At 32.1% G+C, this 27,702-nt stretch overlaps 5 protein-coding genes and 1 pseudogene across 6 annotated transcripts; all 6 read right to left on the reverse strand.

Moving 5' to 3' along the window:
* The window catches only part of LOC101503820 (eukaryotic translation initiation factor 3 subunit A-like), a 5,105-nt pseudogene extending 737 nt beyond the window's left edge, over positions 1–4,368 (reverse strand).
* Positions 4,369–5,325: 957 nt separating this feature from the next.
* On the reverse strand, positions 5,326–7,605 carry LOC101498149 (elongation factor 1-delta 2-like). Its single transcript, NM_001364861.1, has 8 exons — positions 7,560–7,605; positions 7,227–7,327; positions 7,019–7,135; positions 6,525–6,618; positions 6,279–6,402; positions 6,070–6,183; positions 5,638–5,799; positions 5,326–5,546 (listed from the first exon to the last, which is right to left on the reverse strand). Coding segments are annotated over exons 2-8 (699 nt in total). The 5' UTR covers positions 7,313–7,327; positions 7,560–7,605; the 3' UTR covers positions 5,326–5,544.
* A 680-nt stretch (positions 7,606–8,285) lies between these two features.
* Positions 8,286–13,105, reverse strand: LOC140919516 (uncharacterized). The gene is made up of 2 exons (XM_073365640.1): positions 10,629–13,105; positions 8,286–10,358 (listed from the first exon to the last, which is right to left on the reverse strand). The coding sequence occupies exons 1-2, from the start codon at positions 10,897–10,899 to the stop codon at positions 10,138–10,140; spliced, it is 492 nt and encodes a 163-aa protein (XP_073221741.1). The 5' UTR covers positions 10,900–13,105; the 3' UTR covers positions 8,286–10,137.
* A 713-nt stretch (positions 13,106–13,818) lies between these two features.
* On the reverse strand, positions 13,819–17,051 carry LOC101498824 (uncharacterized). Of its 2 annotated transcripts, XM_012713981.3 has the most exons (4): positions 16,858–17,051; positions 15,463–15,824; positions 14,781–15,033; positions 13,819–14,088 (listed from the first exon to the last, which is right to left on the reverse strand). In XM_012713981.3, exons 2-4 carry the CDS (start codon positions 15,799–15,801, stop codon positions 14,033–14,035), a joined length of 648 nt encoding a protein of 215 aa, XP_012569435.1. In that variant the 5' UTR covers positions 15,802–15,824; positions 16,858–17,051; the 3' UTR covers positions 13,819–14,032. The 2 variants fall into 2 exon arrangements, with proteins under 2 accessions (XP_012569435.1, XP_004493896.1); XM_004493839.4 differs by lacking the exon at positions 13,819–14,088 and having other exon boundaries at positions 14,371–15,033.
* Positions 17,052–19,014: 1,963 nt separating this feature from the next.
* LOC101504461 (probable histone H2B.3) lies at positions 19,015–19,684 on the reverse strand. The gene has a single exon (XM_012713945.3). It carries the CDS (start codon positions 19,598–19,600, stop codon positions 19,181–19,183), a length of 420 nt encoding a protein of 139 aa, XP_012569399.3. The 5' UTR covers positions 19,601–19,684; the 3' UTR covers positions 19,015–19,180.
* A 3,952-nt stretch (positions 19,685–23,636) lies between these two features.
* On the reverse strand, positions 23,637–24,275 carry LOC140919503 (probable histone H2B.3). The gene has a single exon (XM_073365595.1). It carries the CDS (start codon positions 24,193–24,195, stop codon positions 23,776–23,778), a length of 420 nt encoding a protein of 139 aa, XP_073221696.1. The 5' UTR covers positions 24,196–24,275; the 3' UTR covers positions 23,637–23,775.
* Positions 24,276–27,702: the final 3,427 nt, after the last annotated feature.

Genomic DNA, 27,702 nt, shown 5'->3' on the forward strand with positions numbered 1-27,702 from the left:
TCTCCTGTCTCCTGGACTGTAAAATTCTAGAAATACGTTCCTCCCTTTCTTTCCTCAGTCTATTAAATTCCGCTTGGCGATGATTGACAACTCTCTCTTGAAATATCTCCTGCAATGTCAAATATGTGGCAAAAACCATCAGACATATTTTACTAGGTAGATTTAAAAACTAGTAATTTGATTAATATGATGAAAAATGATGTAAATTGTTAATGGGTCGTTTTTACTGGCCTGAAATATCCTCCAAAAAGATTTGCCAATAAACAAAAAGACAAACAATTTTCCTATGAATCATGATGACGACAAAGACATAGAAGAGTAGCCTAAGAGATAATGATACTAACTTTATTGCCCATCATTCGAATAAGCCTCTGCTTCTCACTGATATCTCCAGCATGGCGCTGTTTGCTCAGTTCAACCTCTAGTTGCATTAAACCAAGGTCTAACACAGTTAGTATTCGACAAAAACTGATTAAAAAGGAAGTTGCAAGTTACAACATGTGATGATCTGCAAAAACTTAATTATATCCAAGAGAGAAAAGAAACACAGCCAAAATTAGAAGACATACCTGTTGCTCACGCTCATGAAGAATCCTCTCTTCCACAAGACGCTGTTGATATGCAGCTTCAATAAGTGGAGCAGCCTCTTCTCTCTTTGCCCTTTCCAAATAATCCATGGTTTTGGCAAATTTCTGCAGTTTCTTCTCCATTTCCTGCCTTTCCCGGAGTTGTTCAGTCAAAGTCAATTCCATTAAGGTCTGTTTAGTAATTTTCTCCTACAAATAGAGTTCATTGTTATCATTAGCAGACTAAAAAAATCAGGAACTATTGTAATTTTCTCCTAAAAATAGGCTTCAACTTACCCCCTCAATGATGGGCTTTTTACCCTTTTTCTTAATAGGCTTTTCAGCTTCCTGAAGTAAAGCCTGAGCCTCTTCATTTTCTCTTTCCTCAATTTCCCTGAGAATCCTTTGATTCTTCCTCTGCTCGTACTCAGTTGCAAGCCTCCTTTGCTCTGCTTCTTCTGTAATTTTCTGCAGCCTTAACCTCTTTGATTCCTCCTCGCGTTCCTTCGAACATAAACATCAAAAGGAATCTTTAACCATTTCAAATATCATTAAATTCAACTGTGACATGAATAATAATTCACAGGTTTATACCATTTCAAGAAGCTGTCATTCTTGCTCTTCTTTCCTCTTCTCAATAATTGATTTTCGAGCAAGGAGCCTCTTGTGTTCTTGGGCCACCACCTCTGACAAAGCCGGGAGCATAGTTCCAAGTTTTGATTGTTTCCTATCCGGAGGACAAATCATTTGTATTGCCTTATTCAATTGTTCAGCAAAACTGGCCAAGTGATCCCTTAAGCCATCAGCCTCAAGACTCTGATAAAAACCAAGCAATTGCCATAACAATTAGTAAGGTGAGACTGCTACAATACAAATTAAAATTTCACATTCAGAGATAATTTCCCTGTAAGATATATGTAATAAGCATATTCTATAGGTATTTGAAAATGGTGCAAACAAAATAACTAATTTCCCTGTAAGATATAATGATTCTGCAGAACCAAGATTGATCAACCAAACCATGTAACATGCGCAAACCACCAAAATTGAGTCAACCATCTTTTCTTTAATAAACGCTACCCCAACTCTCTCACATGCGAAATCCTACCTCATCTAGTATTTTCACACATTCAATACAACATTCTCATTATTAAATAACATAAAGGAAAACATACCGTCATACAGAAAATTATAACATTTTTCATGTGGTCAACTTTCATGGATAGAAATTTCTGCTTAACAGCATCCACAGAAATCTTTTCGACTATGGAAAAATCAAAGAAGGGGATCATCCCAGCTAAGTTCTCAATCTTCATTGTCTGGTACACATTAGATACCTAGAAGAAGGCGGGCAAACAGGATTAGGTACACATCAAACAGAAGGATTAAATAAATATATAAAAGAAAAAAGACAATGTACCTGTTGTAACAACCTCAAGGTAGCTAACTTCTCAAGTGCTGGTACATACTGCGACAATTGCACCTCTGGAACAGATGATGCAAAGGAAAACTTACCCCCTAATTTAGCAATTTTGTTTAGCAAGGGTTGTACTTTAAGTGCAAGATCCGCGGGTAGAAACTCGTGTTCCAAAAGATAGTAAATGTCCTTAATTTCTTGAGCAACACATGACATTACACCCTTTGATGCCTGCAATTAATCCAAACAAACTTCCTACTGAGTCTACAGCAATTACTTAACAATGTCACATTTATCATAATAACACTAACCAAGAGGCCACCCAACCCCCAGTGGTTTCTTAGCTATACAGATGGCTTACTATTAAAAATAAATGTTTAAAGAATTGAATCATGACAACTAAAGCATTTACTGAGGTAAAACCATCAGCAACGTACTATACAAAATGTTTAATAGATTAGATCAACAGGTCAGAACATACATCCAGAATATGCTTAGAAAATTTGGAAGTTGTTTGAATAGTAAATTTCTCACTGCTTTAGGAGTCTAAATATGTTTGGAGGCTAAAATCATTACCAAACAACAAATATTCAAAACCAACACAAGAAATGCCAAAGATCAAAAGCTGTTATAAGTCTGTAGTTTGGCAAAGTTGGCAATACGTGGATACAGAAAGAAATTCAAATCAATATGATCAACCACCCCAAATGTCAAAAAAGGATTAAAAACAGTTGCTCAAAAACAGACCACAATTAAGAAAGAGTAGACACCCTAAACATTGATCAATTGCTATAATGACAATAGAAAAGGTATTTATACACTGTTGAATTTCAAATAATGAGAATATCTTACCAGTTCAGCGAGAAGTGATGACCTTGAAAGCTGGGGGGAGACAAAACAGAAACAACAGCAAATGGTAAGATTTGCAAATCAAATATCAATATACTACCACAATAGTGCAAATGAAGTAACGTACCACTTCTCTGCTCTCAGGCTTGGTTTCAAGATTAAAGCCTATGAGATTTGCCATCCTCAAATTTCGCTCCTTTTCATGCTCTAGTTCTAAATGAGAGGCACCATGAGTATGATCATGAGGAGGAACTGAAAGCGCAGCTAGAACAACGGAAGAAGCTATTAATTGCAAATCCTTCTGACTCAGATTCTTGTTGAAGGTCTTTTGTAACAAAAATAGCTTGAACCAAGCATATGCATGGTATAAATGACTGGATGATTTCCAAAATATTTCGGTCAACTTAACATAGTAAACCACCATCAAGGATGGTTTCGGTGTTTTCTTGACCATGCACATTAGTCCATGTATATCTTCAACGGATCGGAAAGCTTCCTGCATGCAACAAATTGTCAGGTCTTACAACATCAATATAACCAACGATTTGACAATATAAAGAAAAAAGAGAAATTGCCAACCTGCCAGAGTTCAAGTTCAGTGGCAATTTTCAGCTGCTCAAATCTTGTATCAAGATACAATTGCATGCTTTCAGGAGCAGAAAGATCAGGACGGTCTCGTTGGTCCCGATATTTGTTAAGATTAGCCAAATGGTTTCGGATGATTTCACAGAGTCTTCGAAATTCCGTTGTTCGTTTATACTGCTTACAAAACTGGAAAGCTCGATGGGCTGTCATCTGTAAATGACAATAGAGTCTATTAAAAATTTGACATAAGACATGGGTGCATCCTATATTATCATATATTACAATAAAAAATGTAAGTAAGAATAGGTGATGGGCAACAGTAGCAATATATCCCATAGCGCCAATAAATTAATTTCTACTTATCAGAGATGCATGCCACATTTTGATGCCTAATTTCAGTAACTCTGCGCACTACATCTATCATCTAATTACGACATAACTTGGAATATAATAATTTCATACAGCAATTATGGCATATGTTGACCAGTCTCACAAGACCGCACACCCACAAAGGTAAGACATTTTCATGTTAAAACTCACTTAGATTAAAACAGAAACAATAGATAGCTGGTGTTAAGCCAGACAACGTAACATACATATTAATTGCTTAAGACAACCTACAACACCTCCAACAAGAAAAAATACAAGAAAGATTACCGCATATAAGGCTTCCAAATTTGAGTTGTTCCGCAATATTTCAAGCACAGTCCTGTAAGTTTCCCAAAGAAATTTAAACCACGGGGTAACAAGCTCCCTGTCAGATCTGTCCTTTCCTTTCTCACCACTGACATAGCTCAGCATCAAGTCCTCCGGCCTTTTATCAGCCTCTAAGTCATCAACATCAAGGGCTTCTTCCAATGCTTGAGCCTGGCTACGGGCTTGTTCAGCTTTCTCGGTTGACAGGTGCATGAAATGCTTAATCACCTCCTCAATCCAAATCTCGTAATCGGGTTAGTTTGGTTCTGGTTTGATTGATAAATCATGCTTGAGTTCAACTCAACTCAAATAAAATTGATCAATTCAAGTATGAGATTTACGACTCAATCCAACAAGTGTATACCGTATTGACATTTCAAAATTATATATAATTTTGGATAAATGAAACTTTCGAAATGCAATTGTTTCAAAAAATTTAACAAATTTCGAAACTTAGACTGAGTGTAAAACTTTCGAAATACAATATTTTCAAAATTTTAAAATTATCAAAATTTTGGATAAATATGAAACTTCCGAAATATAATTTTTTAAAAAATTTTAAAAAATTTCAAATTTTTAAAAGTTTAATTAATTGCAAAACTTCCAAAATACAATTTTTTTGAAAATTTTTATAAAAAGTAAAATATTTATATGTTTGTGACAGTTATTTTGTTGAAAAAAGTAATACATTTGCTATCTGCACGGTTGTGCCACACTGAAAGACTTTGTCTCACCGATTCTTAGACTTTTTCCAAAATCATATTTATATTTTTGTGACTGTTATTTTGTTGAAAATAATTAAATTTTCATCAATTGATTTTAAATTTTTATTGTGTAAGTCATAGGCTTAATTTGACATAAGAAATTTTTTTTCTTACTCTTCTCATAAGTCCATAAATTAATTTTGTTTAGATCAATTAATCAAGACGTGTATTTTACACATCTGAATTAGACGATTCAGATATTTATTTGTGTATTTTTGTGAGAGAAAAACCATATTTTATATAGTAACATTTATTTATCATCCACATACTTGGATTAGCCGACTTAGATATTTATTTATGTGTATTTTTGTTATAGAAAAACCATATTTTTGTGTATCAAGACACGTTCTTCATATCCCCCACTATAGTCATGTGCATCACCAACGTTCATTGGAAAATCGCCATCAAATTTGAGTGTGACAGGATGCGGAGTGTGAAAGCGTAGATATAAAACAAAAATCACAACCAAGAATCAAAATTTATAAGAACACAGATCAGGATAGTAGTACAATCCACATAATGGGTGATAAAATCACAAAGACAACTCAACGTCAAAGGAGCAAGGCAACAAATATGTCTGCAAAAACAAAACTCGGCTCAGGATAGTAGTATCCCTTGATTGTCATTCTTTAATCATTGCCATTCTTAAAATTCCATGAATTGCAGATTCTGCATCAAATAATATGAAATACCATTAGATCAAGATGCGCACGCATAGCATTTAGATATGAATCTTATGACCAATCTGAAAATTACTTACATATTTTGTTGAAGGCAACAATGTCACAACTCTGGACATATTCATTGATGGGCTCAACAGTAAGACGTTCCTCAATAAGAGTGTCAACAGAAACGAGGTCATCCACAATAGAAAGCATAATTTGCAGTTTTTTGATACCGTACCCAACAGGAACAAGTTTGGCTATCACATTAATAAACTAATATCAGAATGGAAAACAAAATAGCTATAATAAACTATAAATAAACATACTAAAGCATACGTATTTAAAAATTAATACTAAAGAAGTTAGGTTCTAAACATTTGAAAATATATTTAAATAAATTAGACTGAAACTTTTCATTTATATTTCATATGTTATGCAAAATAAATCAGAGAGAAAATAGTCAACAACGTTCAAATGTACAAATATTAATAAATAATGAGAAAAGACTGAGAATAAAAATAACATACATGCACCCCAGAACAACCCTTCCATCTCTACAGATCTCACTGCTTCTTCGAGCTTTTTCATGTCAGTTTCATCATCCCATGGCTTCACATCCATCAGAACAGATGATTTGCCACCTGAGAATGTAATCAGCGGAAAATCAACACCATGAATTGACACCCGACCAGATTTCAAATAATTAAAAGTATAGGATAAAACAACAGAAACTTACTCTCTTTCTTTTTGCCAGATGCCTTCATGGCCGCTGCACGTTCCTCTGCTGCCTTCTTCTCTTCCTCTGTCTCTTCACCAAACAAATCCACATCATCATCGTCATCATCCTCAGCTTCAGTGGCCTGATCGCCATTTTACCATCAATGAACAATTAGATGAACAGGCAATTGGAGTTAAAGTTATCACAGAAGAAAACATGGCAACAACCTAAATTTGATCAAGTGTTAGTTCAAAAAATACTCACCTTGGAATCAGCAGCGGGAGGAGTGGCGACAGCCTCTTCAGCAACAACGGAAGATGACTCCACAGTGACACCAGATCCCTCACCAGAAACACCACTAATGACACAACATTGGTTTCAAAATTTAAAAAGCAAAACAAAAATTAATGCATACAGAATACAAGTTATTTAAATTACTAAATCAACATACAACAACCCCAGCATCGAATGAAAATTGTTAGGTGCCAACACATAAAATCATTGCATATAACAAACCACAAAGAGAAGGAGTTGACTCCACTAAAGTAAGTAGCAAAGTGAAGAAATAAATGGCTAATATCTTATGTATCTGCATATAAAATCAACCATTGATTTGTTAATCTATGGTTGATATTACTCACTTTCTCTAAAGTCATCTGCTAACTTTAGAGGAGTTTGATCCCAAAATTTAAATCATTATTATAATTGTTTTAAATAATTAACATATAATTGACAGAGACTTACAGAGGGAAACTTACGAAATTCTCAACAAAGCATCAATGTGCTTGTACCATCTAGACACATTCACAAATTCATCTGATGGAACTGAGGACAAAGCTGAATAGACAGTGATATCATCTTTTGAAGCTAGGTACCTAAACAGATCAAATGAAATACAATGCATAATAAACAAAAATTCAAAAATAAAAAAACATAGTATTAAAAAAAAAAAGAAAGATGACCTACCCACTGACATAACTGCGTGTAAGAAGGTACTCATCTAGTTTCTTCAAACCAGATTCAGACTTAAGGTTGTAGAATGTGACTGCCATTTTTTTTTTGTACTTCTGCAAAACATGCATAACAATTATTACAATAGCAACAAGCCAACAACATAAGTTACCAAAAAATAGAAATTTTTATTGAATCAATTACCAAAAGTAAAAAATGAAAATCCCTAAAATAAACACACGAAGAAAGACAATTTACTATTTCATGAACAAAATTGACTGTTATAAACATCAAAATAAAGAGTGGTATAGATTTTGCTAATTCAGATTGAGGATTAAATGAGTTTACCTGTGTTGAGAATCAGAAAATGGACGACAACGGCGAGGAGATGAAGAGACAGTGAGAGTGAATTGAAAAATATTTTAGGTTTATATTCTTACGAAAAGAACCCTAACCCGATTTAATTATTGGGTCATGGGCGGCCCAATTGGATCACCCATCTGAACCCATTTTAGTTATGTGGCCCGTGTTATTCTTTTATTAGAGGCGTGATGAAACCTCCAGATTTTTTTTGTTCAAAAAAAAAGTATCTACTACACAACAATGTAACACATACACATGCAACATAGACGGTTTATTCAAAATATTATGTTGAACTCCATATGATCCTTAAATTCATTATAAACACCATCCGTAGTATTCTCTTGTTCAACTTAGATTTTTTTTTCAGTTCACATTGTAAACACAGTTTTACTACCAAAGCCATATTATGGAGTTTAATATGAAAGCTTATAAAATACTATATTATAGTTATTGTCCTTGTACAAATTTTAATTTTAACCGTAAGCTCTCCAACAGTAACTAAATCAAAAAAGAAGTTGTTACCAAGAGATAAAGTAGAAAATAATACTCATTTAATCAAATATACTTGTTTCTATAATGTGTCATATTTAAGTGGAAAGAGTAATTACACAACATAAATAAAGGAAAAATAAATAAAAAAGAAAAGAGAGAAGTCAATATTTAATATAAACATTAAGAGAGGAAGTTGATGAAAACACCTCATGTAAAGAATTGTTCAAAATGATGATGATATTAATGGAAAATTGTTGGAAATAATGATGACATTAATGAGAGTCAATGTTATTGTGAAGTTTCACATAAGAGGGATATCATACATTAGTAGTGTTTATAAAGTGGATGTATGGAACTTGGAGTGTGCTCCAAAGGGTACCCCAATTTTGTAAAGGAGGAAGAACTTATGCAAATTGACCACCACACGTGCGCCACAGTTGTCCAGGCATCTGTTGTTGCCCAGTCATAACCCTAAGTTTGGAGTGCATTGGCTTTGGCTAACTCGTCATGAATTAATAATGAATGCTTGTCGTCTTTGGTCTCACGCATCCTAAGTTTGGAGCGCACGTTTCTGAGGTCAAAATCTTGTAGCCCGAATCTGAGGTTTTTCTCCCATTTGACTGCCATATTGAGAGTGAAATTCTAGAATGGTTTTATACGGTACCGTAGAACTCCGATAAAGTGTATCTGGACTGTTTTATCTTGGGGACTTCGTGGTTGATAGTCTTGCACAATTTGGACAGTGCCTCAAAACGTCTTAAAGAGAGCGACTTTGTCTGCGACTCAGTCCAATAATATTTTCGGTGGCATAAATTATTTTTTCAAAGTTTTTTTTTAAATTCAAAAATAACAAGAACCAATAAGAATTTCTTTTCCACTAATACAAATGTATGATGCAATCATGATAAAAAGAGGAATAATATTCAAATGATAAATTGAAGAGTACTTCAAATTTAGTTCATTATTTGTTTTTCGGATGGAGCAAGCTTTCATGTAATGAACTTTTGTATCTGAAATGGATTAAAAAAAATCAAGAATGCACTTCCAACAACAAAATACAAGGTATTCAAAAACTAACACACCAATACACATTGATGGGTTATGATATAAGTAGTGATTATATTCAACTCAAATGGACACATAACAAAAAAAATTAAATATTAATTTAAGGAAACTAACCAATATAATATTCACACCATGTTCTCCAAGTCCATTTGCAAGATTGTTGTTTTTGTCTCAAGTTTCTTTATCCCTTTACTATGAATGTAACATCAATATCTCATTAACCAAGTCAACACTATATGATTGGTTTCAACAAAACAAATAAAAGAGATGAAACAAAACTATATTATTATATTATGCTGACATTATCGTCAAAATTACTATAAATAAAAAAGGAAGCAAGGATATGGACCAATATAAAAATGAACTATTAAAAAAAGAAAGCAAAGCACATATGTTAGTATTCAGCTATTTATACAAGAGGAGTGCTTAATATTTGTTTATTGTGAGACTACTCATTAATTTAGATGAGTCAAAAAAAATATCTCAGTCTTTGATGCCACAGGCTGGCTTTGCTTGTTGCTTGTACTGCCATTGTTGCCATTCTAGTCACTACTTGACCATTTAGAAGGTAGATTGCGTGATTCCTTATTCCCTTCATGATTACCAATGATCCTTTTATGAATTTTAGAGTGTCTTTCTTTGTTTTGTATGAAAAGCCAACTTCTTCCAACATTCCTAGAGAAATTAAGTTCCTCTTCAATTCTGGAACATGTCTTTCATTTGACAAAACCTTCATGGTTCCATCTTCCATTTTCACCTTGATTGAACCAATTACAACTACCTTGCAGGCTGATTTGTTCCCCATAATCACCTTGCCTCCATCAGTTTCTTTGTAATCAAGAAACCAATCTCTGTTTGAGGTCATGTGAAATGAACATCCTGAGTCAAGCACCTTGTCATCATCCTTGATTTAAGTTGAATTTGCCATAAGAACTTATGTGATTTCATATCCTTCATAAGCTAGAGATGTAGTTCCATAATCATCATCATTATTTGATCCTTTCTTTCATTTCCAATTTGGGCAATCTTTCTTGAAAGGTCCCTCTTTCTTGCATATGAAACATCTCATTTTAGACTTGTCATTTTCTTTATTCTTGAACTTGTTCTTCTTTTTTTTATTCTTCTTCCCTTCCTTAGCCTTGACAAACAATCCCTCACCACTGCTTTCTTCTTTCCCATTTGACTTCCTCTTCAATTCTTTGGAGATTAGTGCAACTTGTACTTCTTCTAATGACAAAGAATTTCTACCGTAAAGAAGTGTATCACACAGATTTTCAAGAGAGCTTGGTAATGAATTTATCAACAACAGGGCCTAAACCTCATCTTCCAATTCTACATCAATATTTTCAAGATCTAACACAATCTTATTAAATTCATCCATATGATTTTCAATTGACCTTCCAGGTTGCATCTTGAAAGTATATAATTTTTATTTTAAGTACACACGATTGGCAAATGATTTTGTCATATATAAAGATTATAATTTGAGCCAAATACCTGTTGTTGAGGTCTCCTTTGAAACTTCCCTCAAAATCTTGTCTCCAAGACTCAAGATTAAAGCATTATGAGTCTTGTCCATGATATCCTTCTTCTCCCTTTCTGGTAGTGGGGATGCCATGTCTTTATCTCCTCCTAGTGCTCTTTCCAAACCTTGATGAACCAACAACGCTTTCATCTTGAGACGCCATAACCCAAAATCATTATTCCTATTGAATTTTTCAAGTACATACTTTGTTGATGTCATCGTTCCTTTGAATTGAATACTCATGTGCTCTTGATACGAGTTGTTGTGAAAATCGAAGATCAATGAGTAATCAAACTAAGATTGTTCTTGGTTTTATACAGAAAAAACGTAGATTGATTGAAAACTAAAATACGGAGATTGATCAGATCAATGTCAAGAACGTTCTACGTTTTCTGACTGAAACGGAGAATGATCAGTTTTAAGCATAATTTAAAGCTTGTAATGCTAAAATGAATACACACACTTGTTAACCCAGTTCAGAGATTAACTCATACGTTTGGGGGACTGGATCCGACTTAAATTATCACTACTTATGAGATGAAAATGTTTATAATCATAGATTTTATATGCTGCCAGATTTTATTCACTTAGTAAATCGGCAGCTTGCTATCTATTTATCTGACTCATTATGCATTTACTTTTATATACAGTTTATTTTCAACATTTAAAGTAACAAACTAAATAACTAAAGCAGTTACAACTAACTAACTGTCCAAAGCAGTTTGATTGCCCAAAGCAATTTGACTTCTTAATTAAGTACCACTTTTAACGTGAAGATATTGATCACAAAGAGGTTATGGCTAAGACAATATATACAACAATGCTTACATGCTTAGGGGTAATCATATGCTTATTTTGGCATTTAACAATATATCATGTAGTGATGTTAGTGCGGTGGAATGTAAACTCATGTAGATTTATAATTATTTAAAAAATTATAACATCATTACACGTGAGTAATCGAGTTACTCGAAGCATTCAAGCACCATAACCTCTTCGTAGTGTTCTCAGAATAAAAATTTAAAATATTTCTATTGAACTTCTAATTATTTTCAACAAAATGAAATGTCACAAACATATAAATATAGTTTTGGAAAAAAAAAAAAAGTCTAAGAATCAGTTATGAGACAAACTCTTGAGAAAGACAATATTACAAAAAAAAATTGGTTGTCATGTAGTCTCGTGATGTTACACAATAATGTAGTGGGCAAATGAATTTTACAACTTTTTCAAAAAAAGAATTTTAAAACAAATTTTGACGCGTCTCTTGGTAAAATCTTACGTGTCCCTTGATCCATTGTCACATGAGCGTGAGAGGTCGAAATAGATTGCTTATGTTAGTGTGACAACAGTCGAAGGGTTACAAGTTTTATGTTATTTACCTCAAAGGCTAGAAGCTCTTCATTATCAACCAATTTATATAAAGGTTAAAATCAATTAATCCCAATAATTGTTTTACCCACTAGATCAAAATTAATTGATTTATAATGGTGTTACTTCAATGGTTAAAGTTTAGTTTTGTAAATTTTAAGTATTGAGTTTATTGAGGTTAAATCTCTTAAAACAGTTTTCTTATATACAATCTCTTTAAAACCATTGTAAATTGGTCATTAAATTTATTTTGATTAATAAAAAATTATCTTCCCCAGCTATTATTTTTTTAAGTTACCGACAAAATTACTATAAATAAAAAAGGAAGCAAGGATATGGATCAATATAAAAATGACCTATTAAAAAAAGAAAGCAAAGTACATACGTTAGCATACAGCTATTTATATAAGAGGAGTGCTTAATATTTGTTTATTGGTTGAAATTCATGACATTTCCTCAATTTATATGGATTTCACATAATTTAATAAGTCTTATTTATATGTGTTTCATATAATTTAATAGGTCTTATACAAAATTCAACAACAACAAAAAAGAGTGGATTGAAAAATATATTTGAAAATGTGTTAACATTTTTTATTTATATAATGTGACTTTATTTATGTACCTTGTAACCGTGTTAATGCAAATTGATATTTATCTAATCACTATTTAAAAGAATTTTGTATTTTGTAAATACAGCTCAGCTCAATTGGTAGTTTAAAAGATATTGTTATACACAACTTAATTTTTTAAACGTGTGAATCTAGCCACTAGATTAATGGGGAAAAAAATCAAAAAAATTTAAACATTAAAACTTAGATGAGTAAAAAAAATAAAAAAAATTCATATTGTGAAACCACTTTTAAATCGATGCGATTTATTAAAATGATACTCCATCCTACCTTAATCTTTAATCTAAGATTTGTACAAACATGTTATTACAAAGATTAAATTTAGACAAGTATATATATGTCATTGTTTACCCTCAAGTCAGGTAGTTAAAGTAACATAATTTTGGTTTTTGTAAAATACAAACACACAAAAACATATTTAATTGTATTTTAGTTTTCTAAAATAATCAAATTTTTATAACAAAAATAATAATAATAATAATAATAATAATAATAATAATTAAGTAAAAAATAAAAACACAAAATACCAAGAATTAATGGATGAAAACCAAATCTACATATTGAGAGCATCTACATGGGAAGGAAAAGGATAACAGCCGTTAATGGTGGGAAGTGGTGGAATGGTTTGTGGTGATGTTTGAGGTATGTTGTTCATCCTCCACTTTTTTTTGTTGTCTACTTCGTACTAGGATACATATAGGATGGCAGCAAACTACTGCAGCTATGTTTTTTTGTTTTAAGTGATCAACGGCCAGTTGTATTGTTTGCATGGAAAAGGGAGAAGATAGGAATAATGGTGTTTGGTTGCATACTCTAGAAGGAAACATACTTGCTCTCCAATTATAATATCTTTTGTCCATTCTAGTTGTTTCTGTTTGGTTTAATTGTATTTTGATCTATTTACTATCATCTAGAATTAAGTCAATCTCTTTTAAAATCTGTTACTTTGGTCTCTCAAGTTTCAAAATTGTTGATGTTACCTAATCCAACTGGATTTAAAGTTGGTAGAGAAGTTGTTTCAAACAATCGGACATTTATTTGATAAATATCTGTGTTTGGTTCAACATTGATAAAATTTGATTTTGAACAATGTTCATGATTAACCAAAGTAATGTGCTTAGTGATTGAAGTGAATACTCTCCATTGGTGATAGCTAGAATGAGACAAACAAAAGTGAAGTGATAAGCACTAACAATAATAACATTGTTAACACTGACTATTAAAAACAATGGGGAAAACCAAGCAAAATAGCACAACAAAGGTTAAAGATCTACTTCAAGTGAAAAATATTTGTTTGGAATCTTTCTGAAAAGATTGAAACTCCTATTCAAATCGGGTGTCAACATATGCATTACCTGCGGTTTGATGGGAAACTAAAACCATTTTATGTCTTCAAACAACCAACCTATCTGCTCTCTATATATAAGACCTGATCAACAAGCACCAAAGTAGCATAAAAACCAAAACAAGAAGTAACAAAGAAGCAAGACAAGGACACACAATTAAATGAAAATGATTAGGGGAAAATGTCAACACTAACTTGGATGCCAATCCAAATAGGAGTAACATTTGCAATTCCACAAATTTCGCAAGTTGCAAAAATGAAGCTGTTGAATTATCGATAAAAATAATGCATTTGCATAATATTTTATTTGTGAAGTAGATAGATGCATACACTGCAGCACGGTCGAACAAACTGAACAACTTTAGCTTCAAATAACAATGACATTTTGACATAGATTCGGTGGATCTAAAAGCTTTCTTTATACAACTCCAAAAAAGCAACAAAACTAGAAAATACCCCACTCCAAAAAGCTTGTTCTACATTATACACACAAATGCATCACGTTAATACAAACCCATGCCTTCTGACCATATACACAAGCTAACACCATGACGACATTTTATTTATGCACATAGAAGGACATAGAATAACACATTCAAAACATTTAACTCATTGCGCTTCTGCAACTGAGAAGTGCATTTCTGTAACTGATTTTTTCAAGAAACTACTTCCGCAATACGAATCTTGGCTACAAACATCAGCTGAGTCTAATTCAGAGGAACCTTCAATAACTTGAGAATTCAACGACTTATAGCAAAGATCAGAAGAATGCTCACCAACGTTATGAAACTGCTTCTTATCTTTGCCACTTCCCCCTCGAGGAGAATTTCCCTTCTGACCCTTCTTTCCATTTTTCTTTTCATATTTCTTCTTCCGGGATTTCTGCTGTTTCTTGTTTTTGACAGTGTGTGACACTAATGTAGGTATTGGATCATACACATCCGGGGCCCATTTCACAGTCAATTTCATATGGTTTTCCCCGTTTTTATCACGACTACCTTTCATGGCAGATTTAAGATTCGAAGGAGCCTGCAATGTAAGACACGTAGAAAAAGGAAGCCATTAAACAAGCAATGCATATGGTAAGATAAATGTGTCAGTCCATGATAATGTGAGTTCAATATCAAGTTTCATAGTTGCAATTCTATCACTTGTTTTAAAAGCACAATATTAAGGTGACAAATAGAGATGGAAGTACAGAACTACGCCTTCGTTATCCAAATAAAAAAACATTGGCTTGATAACAATATGTATGCTTGAATAAATTGACAGCATCACATAACAATATGAACTTATCATAAAACACTGGCTATTTTTTAAACAGAAAAAAAAAGGTCAAAACCATCCTTCTGAAACAGTCTTTTTTCGTCATTGAGAAAAGCATAATCACTTGTAATCTATAGAGTAGACAAAACATCATTCACACTAACATTGTAAGTTGTAACATAAAAAACTTACAGGCAGAGATATTGAACGAGAGTAAGTTTGATGAGCAGATTGCGTAGAGGGTGATTCTTCAACTGAGGTATCTGCCTCCTCGTCAGAAGAGCTTGAAGGCAACATCACCTGAGGAACTGGAAAGGTTGCAGACCTTTGCAAACACGCCATGTTCGGTTTTGTTTCTTTCTGTTTAATAACCACACCTAAGTTTTCTTTTGCTACATTGCAGATCTCATTCCCCTCAGACTCATGGTCAGATTTATCAGCATCGTGTATATGTAATGCCTCACTAAAAGCACTTTCAACATTACTTACGCAGTTCTCGTGCAAGTCATTAACAGGAGAGCACACTTCCATCGAGTGTATCAGCCTATTAAGTACTGAAAGAAACAAAGTATATCAGATTAGTGATAAATGCATAACTATCACTAATCAGCATCATAAGCATTAAAGAGTAAAACCAACACACATATAAATCAGTATTAGTCTAGCTATACTAGCTTCAGGAGTAGTAAGAAAAAAACAGAAAGCATCATAGCAGTTGACAGTTGAATTAACATGTGCCTCCTCGTCACATGTTATTGTTATTGACAGTTGAATTGACAAGTGAACTACATGTGTAAAACATCCAGATAAGAGCAAAGGTCCATCAGATTATGTTTTAAAACTAAGATGTGTAAAATGACTAGCAGATAATACAACTTTTGAAATACATCTTAGCACTAGTACTTTAGAAGATATGAGATAAACTTCACATTATATGTTCAATGTATAAATATACAAATATCCATGTTTTGAATAACAAAGAGATTTCTGCAAAAATATAGCCTGTCTCAGGAACAGCAATAGTCTATTGAATTTTAGAGACGGATTTGTGCCTTTTTAATTGCCGTTTCTTAAAACAGAAGTGATGCAATAATGTATCAAACAAAGAAGAAGAAAATTATGTGTATCCTTTTGAAAGCCAAAATTCAGGGATAAAATACCAACACTGGAAGGTATAATTATTATCCCAAACCTAGCAAGTTCGTCCACGTTTTACATGATATGAAAATGAAGTTCACAATTTATAAATGATAGTAACAGGTAAATTTCTTCTTCACATGAAAATGCCTAACCGACATCATCAATCCATTTTCATAATCAATATCATTGTAAGCTAAACGATACACTATAACTATGAGTCAGATCTGATCAAACTAACATAATTTTGAATACAAACAATTAAGACATTAACCAGGAAATATCTTCAGATAGATAATAGCACAACACAACAAAGACATTATCTATTATACTAAAACTCAATAGCTATTAATTTGTACATTGACAACAAATGTCAAAAACCATGTCAAAAATCAACTATGCAATTCATCTAAAAACTTAAAAAACCAAACATGTCTGCATAAAAAGTACCTTAAAAGACGAAGTTTAAAGCTGCAACAGCCTCAAAGCAGGAACAAAACAAAACAATCCCAAGATCCCAAATTCTTCAGCAGATCAACTCCAAACTCGTATAGAACAAAACCAACAACAACTAGGATAAAATAAAAATAAATCAAACCGACACAGAAATGAGACAACAAAAAAAACGAAAATCCTTGTGTTAACTAAGATTACCACGCCGATCACTTTTTTGAAGAGGTTTCAGACGATGAGAGGAGGATCCATAATGAAAAATGGTTACAGAAGGAACTAAATGATGAAGAAGAAATTCAATAGGCACCGAAGGCATTATATTATGCTCTTCGAAACCCCTCACACACCTTCACACCCAACAAAACGAAACAACTTTGAATCCAAACGAAAACAAAGTCAAATGGAAATGGATTTGAAAAATGATTAAAACATAACATAGACTTAATTTAACCCATAGATAGATAACCTTTTACTATCATAAACAGAAGGATAAAGAAGAAAAATGGTGGATTGAAAAAAAAATAGTGAATGACACTGGATTAGGTTGTTCGGATCGGATAAATAGTAAGATGTTTTTTATATATTTATAGGAGGGGCGTCTAGAAGGTCAAGAATATCTTCTTGTTGTTTGAGATTATTGTCTTCGAATCTCCAACGTACACGTTTCTATCATCAACACCTTAGATATTTTTTACATTGTCCAATTGCAGCCCATTTGCATCCGTCTAGGCCCAATATTTACTCCATATGGGTATTTGTCAAGTGAAAGTGAAGTCTTGTCTTCATCCAAGCCTATTCAATACCTCAATATCCACGATAAAAAAGGCTTATTTTCACTCTTAATAGGGTTGTTAACCAAAATTAAAGGATAATTTTGAAGCTTACTTCATTATGCAATATTTTAAATAAAAATAACTTAAGAGATGAGTTCATTATTCTTTCCTGAGTAGACCTTCAACAATAGCAAAAAAGGAAACATATTCATCCTAGCTGATCAAACGCAGCCTTCAGATCTCAACAACTAACACCTAGACTAGTACAAGTGAACATACATTTTCTTCAACAACACACACAAAATACAACACTCTAGCAAATACTAACTTGCTTCATGAACTCATTAATGATGTTCAACAGACCCACATTTCTTCAACAACACACAAAATACGTGTCGGTTATCTTGAATAAGATGTTCACAAATACACAATCAGTGACACCAGTGTCGGTTATCTTTAATAAGATGTTCACAAATACACAATCAGTGACACCAGCATCGTAGAATAGGTTGATGAAACACCAACATCATAGATAAATTAGATAAAATTGACATTCCAACGGATTGTGCCGATCTGGGAAAGAAAAAAAATACAAAAATGACACTATGAAAAATTTAGCTTGGTTTAGTAAACAAGAGATATATGAGACAACCGAATAAAACTTGCCACCTGACCAGATATTTTGACACAATTTTTAGAGGTATCAACACTTATATACATTGCAGGTTTCTCACGTTTATAAAACCAACTTTCAATCCGGAAAATAGATCTGGTAGTATAAGGATTCATATTATCTGAAATATCAAAACTTAATCTCACATATATCTGCATATTTCCCAAAAAATGTGTTGAAACAGAAGGCATGTTTGCTACCGAGTGGAATAATAAGCAAATCATCCGTCAATAACATCAGTAACAATAAAACAAATGGAACATGTTTAAAAATTTGGTCATTCGTTTGAACCGCCACGTATGTCATGTGTTCCATCAATGTTGCTTCAAGTCTTCAACAAATTGTGTGTAGTTGAAAAGCCAACACTAAGTAAACGCAATAAAGGCATAGAAAGCCTTATAGCAAATTTCAGACACCGACTCCAGATAATTAAAGAGCCAAATGATTCATAAATATAACTTGCAGTGTAATATTATTCAATTTGTACACATTAGAGACTAATGACCTGAAACCTTTAACACTATCAATTGGCATAAAAAAACGTTCAACATCACAAGGGGAATCCAATTGCAAGGGGAATCAAAGACCTGAAAAAAGCAAACTAATAAATCGAGCAACAAATATATTGGTTCATCAACAAACGAATAACCCGTTTACCCAGCGATGATAAAATAGGTACAAACAACAAAAATAACAGATCGAGGGAAATTAAAACAATGCCACAACAAGTATATTTAAGAAAACTTCATAACAAGACAGGAGCCATATCGTCAATTAAATAAAAAGTCAAGATTTTACATCTACATCATATATTAAAAGAAACACTAAGTAATGCAGAACAAATTAGGATTAAGTAAACCCTAAATCAGATAATTCAGGAACTGGTGAATTTGGTAACGGCCTTGGTACCCTCAGAAACGGCGTGTTTGGCTAACTCTCCTGGAAGAACTAATCTAACAGCGGTTTGGATCTCCCGAGAAGTAATTGTAGGTTTTTTGTTATACCTAGCCAAACGGGAAGATTCTTGAGCGAGTTTCTCGAATATATCGTTGATGAAACTGTTCATGATTCCCATAGCCTTGCTGGAGATCCCGATATCAGGGTGAACCTGCTTCAAGACCTTAAAGATGTAAATCTTGTAAGTCTCAACGCTCTTCTTTGTTCTCTTCTTCTTCTTGTCGCTTCCTCCTTCCTTAGAGATATTCTTCTCGGCTTTGGGTTTCTTCTCAGCAGGGGCTTTCTCAGCGACGGGTTTCTTCTCCGCTGGTTTCTTCTCTGCCTTTGCTGGAGCCATTGTTGTTTTTAGTAGATAGATTTGGTGGATTGAGGGGAAAACAAAAAACAAGATAAATGAATGCGTAACAAAGTGATGAAATTAATGGAAGAGAATATGTATGTATATAGGGTTCAGAAAGGACTGCTGATTGGAAGGACCGGCATCACGCGGATCGATGACGTGTTAACTTTAGATTTCGTTGATTCAGATTTCATTGACCGATGACGGACGGTCAAGATTGCTTCTTTTTCTTTTTTGAGCCGTAATAATATACTTCTACGGAATTGGGATTCAGGACCCGGGAGCTACTGTGCTATTTCCGTTTCATAATTCTATATATATTTTCGAAAAATACTAACAAATGTAACGCAAAAGTATTTTAAAAATAAAAAGAAATAGAATTAGTTTTTTCGAAATATTTGTATTCAATTGTTTATTTTAACTTTCATACAATAAATTATTATTTTAACGGATTTTCCCATTTTCTTCTTTAATATATGCTTAGTTCACATTAATAAGTCTCTATTTTTTTACAAGATTCTCATGCTTATTATTATATGGGCTTAATCCATTTCCTATTGGCTAGCAAATTCTTTCAATGGGTTCATGCCGATGTGAGGATTTTTTTACTAAGAGGTATCCGAATGTTAAGCCTATTTAGATTTTTAAGTAGGTTTCACAGTTATACTTCACTTATTTATATCTTTTTAACATTTATAAGTAATATGTATTCAATTTTTTCAACTAATTCCCTCAAAAAAAATATTAAATTAGAAGACTTTTTATATTTACATACCAACAACACTATTTATTTTAATATAATGTATTAAATGAGATTAAAAAAAAAACATGAAAAGAGAAATAAAGCTTGTATAGCTATTCTTCTTTAATAGACAGGCATATTTTTTTCATCTTCAATAGAAATGACTAATAGATAATGGTTTTTAATAGAGAAAGTAAATAAAAATTCCTCTCATCCGAGATGTTAAGAGACACAACTCTTTGTCTTGGTATTTGAACGGATTTCACATATATTTATTATCTTAATACGTTACATTTAAATAAAATTTTACATATTTTTAATAACTAAAAAAAACTAATCAAATGAAATTCACCAACAATTTATATCATTATATTTAAATAAAATTTATTTATTTTAATACATTTTATTGAATGTTATTGAGGTGTAATGACATAGATTTAAACCCTAAACATATATAAATTGATTAAAAAATGATATATCAAATTTAATAATATTAAGCAAACTATGTGGGTTATTGTTCAAAATATGAAAAAATTTATAATATTAAGCAAACTATTGTTGAAATTCTCCCATTAAATTAAGGCATTATTGCATCATTCATTTTAATTTATTTCTTGTATACTATTTCTTTATACATGTTAATATATTAAAGATATACATTTTACGTTAAAATTTGTATATTCTTTTTTCTCAAAAGTTATACATTTAATTTTTTAAACAATATAATTACTATTATATATTCTTTTTTCTCAAAAATTATATATTTAATTTTTAAAACGATATAATTACTATTTTGAAAAAATTTCACACATGTCTAATGTACATGTTATCATGATGCATTATATAATAATCTTATTCTTTCTCTGATTTTAGAGTCATTATAGTTGTGTAGTAGTTGTTGAAATATCAACAAAGAGACATGATTTTGTCTATGCCTCTTAGATTTTTTTCTCCGTCTAACTTTTTATGTAAGCCATGGTAAGATTATCAAGCCGTAGAAAAACCTCATCATCCAAACATCTAGTTAAGACTCGATTTTTTGTCTCTATCTCAGACATAAGGTATGATAAATGCAAAAACTCGCCAGTTTTCATTTTCACAAGTCTCGTAAGAAGTAAGCTCTTTGATACTAATTTACAAAGTCAAAAACATGAGAACTAGATACAATATTACTGACAACATCATTTAAAGAAAGTATATGAAAATTACGATTTGTAGGAATATATCTCAGAGTTCATTACAAAAATGAGCACGACTAATCTTCTTCAAAGTTGTTAGTTATTGAATAACATCTGACTCAATGAAAAATATACATAGCAAGACAATTGTACAATAATAAAATTGGTTAAGATAAAAGTTCCTTGATATAAGGCTTCGGGAAAAAAAACCATTTGGGAGTTTTACATTTATTGGTTTTATTGATTTATAAATAGAGAAATAAGACAACGGAGAACACAAATGAGCAGTTGTACAATGAATGATGACTAATCAGATTCGAAAGTAGATAAAAAAGGAGGTAGAAGAGCCAATAGACCTTGAATCTGTTCGTTAGTTAGTTAAGGAATAGAACAATTGTTATCAATAGGTTGTAACTCCTTAACATATTTTAAGAAACTATATCCAAGACGTAATCCATGTAGAAACTATTGATTGTATGGTTTTATTGGGGTGAATACAAAATCTTGGTGTGAAAGAATCAAAAGACTTAAACCAATTGTGTTTTGACGTTGAAAAATCATTTAATACACCTATGTGAGGAGTCGCAAAAGATCGGGAAGCAGAAATTTGAGATTAAACAGCAACATAATTTACCTTTGATCCATGAATTTTTTTTTAAATAAAAGCAGGTTCACGGTGTTAAATTACCGTGTTACATATTGATATATCATTTACTTGTTGAATTACATGCATGAATCAGACAAAATTCGTCTAAAATTTTATCGAGCTGAGTAAAAAAAAAAATGTTGTCAACGATGATACTCCTAGTTTCAAAAATGATAAATTGGCTGTGATTCGAGAGAATTAAACAAAATTCCCTTGTGAAAATCGACAATGAGACAAGAAATGATTGAAGCATCAACGATCTATAAAACGCTTGAGTAAATTAGGTTTCTTGATGGTGCCATCTTTAATCCAAACTTATTTTGTGTCTAAAAAGAGATACATAGCCTTAGCTCATCCATGTTAGTTTAAACCATCAAAATAAGGGACACCGGAATCTAAAACGTGCTTGTAGGATCTCAATTAGGATGAAGATTGTTTGTCGCAATTGTGGAATCTGAGCTTGTAGAATGTGGTGTTTTAGGGGAGAGGAAAGGGAGAACAATTATTAACTAATAATGTTTGTAACTCACATACTAACAAATAAACGAGAATAACTCTAAAACAGAAACAGGAACTAATAAAATATATAACATAAGCATCATCAAAGAAAAACAAGAAATTTAAAATTTGAAAGAAGAGTAGGAAATTGAACTTATTCATTTTCCAATCCATTCAAAAAACAAAACAGAAGAACTACAAGTTACCAACTCTTAGATAACAAATACCCAGATAATTAACACTCTTCGTCTCTACACAGGAAACTCAGACTTCTTTATACTATACATAGCAGATAAAACGAGGTTCCAGACCAGTGAGCATAACAAAGTTGGATGTCACATTAACAATGCGTTGAGAATATGGACTCTGGAGTCCAACAGATAGTGTCATGCTGAGTATGCAAAAACAAAACATGAAAAACAAATAGATATTAATCAGGTCCATATTTATGATCAGTAAACATAACTTGTGAGCAAACCAGATATTTTGCCATGATTCTTCAATTACTGTGGTAAATGGCACCAAACACCTCGGTACTTCGCAGGTTTCTCAAGTTCATGTAATAAACTTTTAATCCAGAAAATCACTTAGTGGATCTAATACACCAAAACTTCTATAACATAGATCTAACAGCAACTTAAATGGACGGTATCTATCCAGCCCCTCAAGGAAAAACTAACAAACGATATGCTGTTCACTAAAATTATACACATTTAAGTTCCCCCATTGTACTAATGTTTAGTAATTTAGGTTATAATGCTTAGTAATTTGTACTAATTTAGGTTATAATGTTTAGTAATTTGTTAAAGAGTAGAACCTTATGGATGGAACATTTAAGCCACATCAAAAGCCAGCACAACAAAAAAATTATTAACTACCTCATTAATAATTTGATGCAGCAATCCAAGGACAAAGCGAATTTAAAAAACCATACGATATAAAAGCAACTTAATAAAAAAAAACCAAAGGTAACAAGAATGGTGGCACTTCTTCATTAAAATTAAGCATTCAAATTTACATCTACAGTCTTGAAAATAAAACGAGGATCAATTTAGGTTAACAGTAAACCCTAAAACCAGACACAAAGGGGGAAAACAGAGGAGATTATTCAAGAACTGGTAAATTTTGTGACGGCTTTGGTACCCTCGGAAACGGCGTGCTTGGCCAACTCTCCAGGAAGAACCAATCTAACAGCGGTTTGAATCTCCCGAGAAGTAATTGTAGGTTTCTTGTTATACCTGGCCAAACGGGAAGATTCTTGAGCAAGTTTCTCGAAGATATCGTTGATGAAACTGTTCATGATTCCCATAGCCTTGCTCGAGATCCCGATGTCAGGGTGAACTTGCTTCAAGACCTTGAAGATGTAAATCTTGTAAGTCTCAACGCTCTTCTTTGTTCTCTTCTTCTTCTTGTCGCTTCCTACTTCCTTTGAGATCTTCTTCTCTGCTTTGGGTTTCTTCTCAGCAGGGGCTTTCTCTGCTACTGGTTTCTTCTCTGCTGGCTTTTTCTCTGCCTTTGCGGGAGCCATTGATGGGGATGGTTAACTGGTCTGTTGGTAGTGAAATGAATAGAGAAAGTGAATACAGTATTGATTGATGAATGAAACAGAATAAGTTATGTATATATAGGGTTGAGAAAGGGGTTCTGATTGGCATGAGCGGCATCACGCGGATTGGTGACGTGTCATGATTAGATGTCGTTTATTTAGATTTCTTTGACTGACGGTGGAGATTATACCATACATTTGGAGCCGAAATAAAATACGGGATTGAAATTCGGCGGGACTCGGGAACTACCATACTTTTTGCATTCTTGTGGGCTTAAACCCGTATGTCTGGCCCATTCTAATCAATTCAGTTGACAAAAAATAATTATGATGGATGTGTTCAAAGGTGGAGTGGGAATACACCCGTCAGACTAAACCTTCTTTAAATAGATCATACATACTACAAAAATTAAAGTTTTGGTTTGATATATTATTTATTAAATTCTTTATTTTAAATATTGGCATGAGTGTATTAGCCTGTTAAAAAGAATATTTAATTTAATTTAAAAAAAATTAATAAGTTAATAAAAAGTATGAATTTTGCTAATCTCGTACACTATAATATCTATTTTTTTCACTTTTTGTAATAGATTTGATATATATATATATATATATATATATATATATATATGAACAATAATTATAAATAAAATAATAAAATAATCATCAAATTTAAAGTCCAAAGGTTTTGAGATAGAATAATAGATATATATATCTGAAAGTGAGAACAAATAATTAAGTTTCAAATTTCTAATAAAGAGTTTTTTATTATAAATATATATAAAGAGTTTTTATTACAAAAACCATAAAGAGTCTTTTATTTTATTATTATTACACACACAAACATATATATTATACATTAATTTTAAAATAAAATTACATATACAAAGGTCGACATGTTAGGTCTAATAGACTTTTTTAAGAGCATAATCAGATATATTTAAATAAATATATATATTTTTTTAAGTTTAATTCTATCATTTTTACTAAACGTGTCAAACTAAACTTTTAATAGGTAGAAAAATATATCATATCAAAAGGTCTCACTTATTCACACATCTACTAGTAGTATAGATGATTTTTGGGATATTATCAAACTTAGTGAGATGTCGTCGGATAGCCATTTGAAATAATAATATTGTATGTTTTTTCCAGACCCAAGGCAAATTGCAACTTAAAATGAGACATGGATTATGTTGGATTCACAAAGTTGTCAATGTAGTTTCTCTGAAGCCTTATAGCCCCATTAGTATTTGTGATGTCATATACAAGAAAATTACGAATATTTATGTTTGTCATTTTTGTAGTGTTATAGACTCCTGTGATAACAATTTTGTTCCTAATCGTTAGAGTCACGACAATGTGATTGTTGTGCAAGAGGTTATCCCTTCTATTTGTTGGAAGCATGGGTCTAAGGGTTAGATGACGATTAAAAATGATCTTCAAAAGCGTATGATCATCTTAAATTATTTTTTGTGAAAAATACTCTATATGACATTGGCCCTACTGCTCATTTTGTTTGTTTAATGAGGGAGTGCATTTCTACTTTGAGGATACATGATCTTTGAGTTAAGACGCATTGAAAGAGTTTACTCTATTTAGGAGTATTCGTCAGGGATACCATTTATCTCTATATCTTTTTGTTCTTAATTAAAAATACCATTTAAAAATAAAAATTGTAGATCAAAAGTTTTGGACGCCTGTTTAGCTTGCTACATAATGCCTTATACAATGATATTATGAGTATCATATTGTTGTCGTACCCACTTCCCTAAGTAGAGCGAGGGAAGATATGTTGATTTGGACAATTGACATAAATAGAACATTTACCTTAACCTTGAGAGGTACACTACTTATTATGGAAAGTGGCATGCCATTGTAATTTTACTAATAGCACCTGGGTTGTTTGTTAAGTATACTTGTCTTGTATGTGGTATAACTAGAAAGACTACTTTACATGTGTTTTTGGATTATTAGGTCCTTTTGGAGGTTTGGTGTTTTGCATATGAAACTTTTATTCTTGTAGACGACATTGTCTTTTATGACAAGGTGATTGCAACTGATGTAGTTGTCTCTAAGTCCAAACATGAAACTATTTATATTATTATAATCCTAAAATTTAGGTGAGGCATGGGAGTTCGACAACTACGATGCAACACTAGTTTTCTCGACATTATTTGGAGGTTGAGCTGATTACGTTGAATGGTAATAAGGTAGTTCAATTTTTGGATCAACATGTAGGGGTGTGCTTCGTGACTAGGATAATTAGTATTTTTGTTGTTGTTATTTTTGTGCTTTAAGAACTTGCTTTATTACTTTGGATGATCTTTGAGTTATCTATAAAGGTTTGTGGTTGACTCGTACTAATGTTCAAGAGGATTAAGACAATACATGATTCTTAGATTGATGTTTAGTTGATCGTGAAGAACTATTTCTCTTGAGACATTTGTATTATGGTTTAGTTTCTCAAGTTATAGGAATGCTCCCAAAGCTCTATTGTTGCATGATTACTCGTGTTCACCACAAAATTAATCAAATTGTTGATGTCATTGATAAGTACGTTCTTAATTCCTCAAGTTAGGGCCACTATTTTTTTATTTGTATATTTTTCAATTTTTTTTATTTGTCTTATTGTTTATAAGAGATCTATTATCTTTTCTATGAATTTTTTTTAGAGTTGTCATTTTTGTTAATAAAAAAATAGATATTTTATTTTCTAATTAAAAAACCTGAGTATAAATTTAAATTCAATTTAATGCCATGAAATAAAATGAATAAGTACATGAATTCTATATTAAATTTGAATCCAAGTATACTTAAACCTAACCTATGATAACACATATAGTAATCCATTATGGTAAAATGAGAAACGAGAAAAATCCAACTAAATAGCCAATAACCTAATGATCTTTTAATATCTTATCCTCAAGTTTGAATAATCAATGAAGATAGAAGAATATGAATCATGGGGTGCTGCTCTCTCTATGATTCTATTGCAAGGGTGAAAAAAAATCTCCAAGAAACCCCACAATCCTAAATCATATAACTATGTATTAATGACCACTTACTTGATTATGTAGTTTATTCGTGAAGCAAATGTATCAATTTTTAGAAACTAGAATTCTTTTGTTATTCGCTTAGTGAAAAAGTCATTGCAAAACAATAACAAATTCCATCAACATAAAGATCAAGTATTCTTTTCGTCATCTACATGGTTTGCCAAGGTGAAAGTAAAGAGAAAAAAAATGTAAGAAGTTGCTTGCAATTCACAAAACAAACACAATATTGATATACTTTTTGTTTCATTTTTTACAATGTTTTGATATGCTTTCTAAAACTATGTAAGCAAGTATTATATTCATTATCTAACAATAAACCGCTATAGGTAAAATGTCCATATGAAGTAATGTATGTATTTGTTCAATAACTACGTTTAGTTTGCCCTTAGGTCTAATTTAATCAACTATAGTCGATAATAATAGAGTAAGA

The sequence above is a fragment of the Cicer arietinum genome, chromosome 3 (genome assembly GCF_000331145.2).
Source record: "Cicer arietinum cultivar CDC Frontier isolate Library 1 chromosome 3, Cicar.CDCFrontier_v2.0, whole genome shotgun sequence".
Lineage (NCBI taxonomy): Eukaryota > Viridiplantae > Streptophyta > Magnoliopsida > Fabales > Fabaceae > Cicer > Cicer arietinum.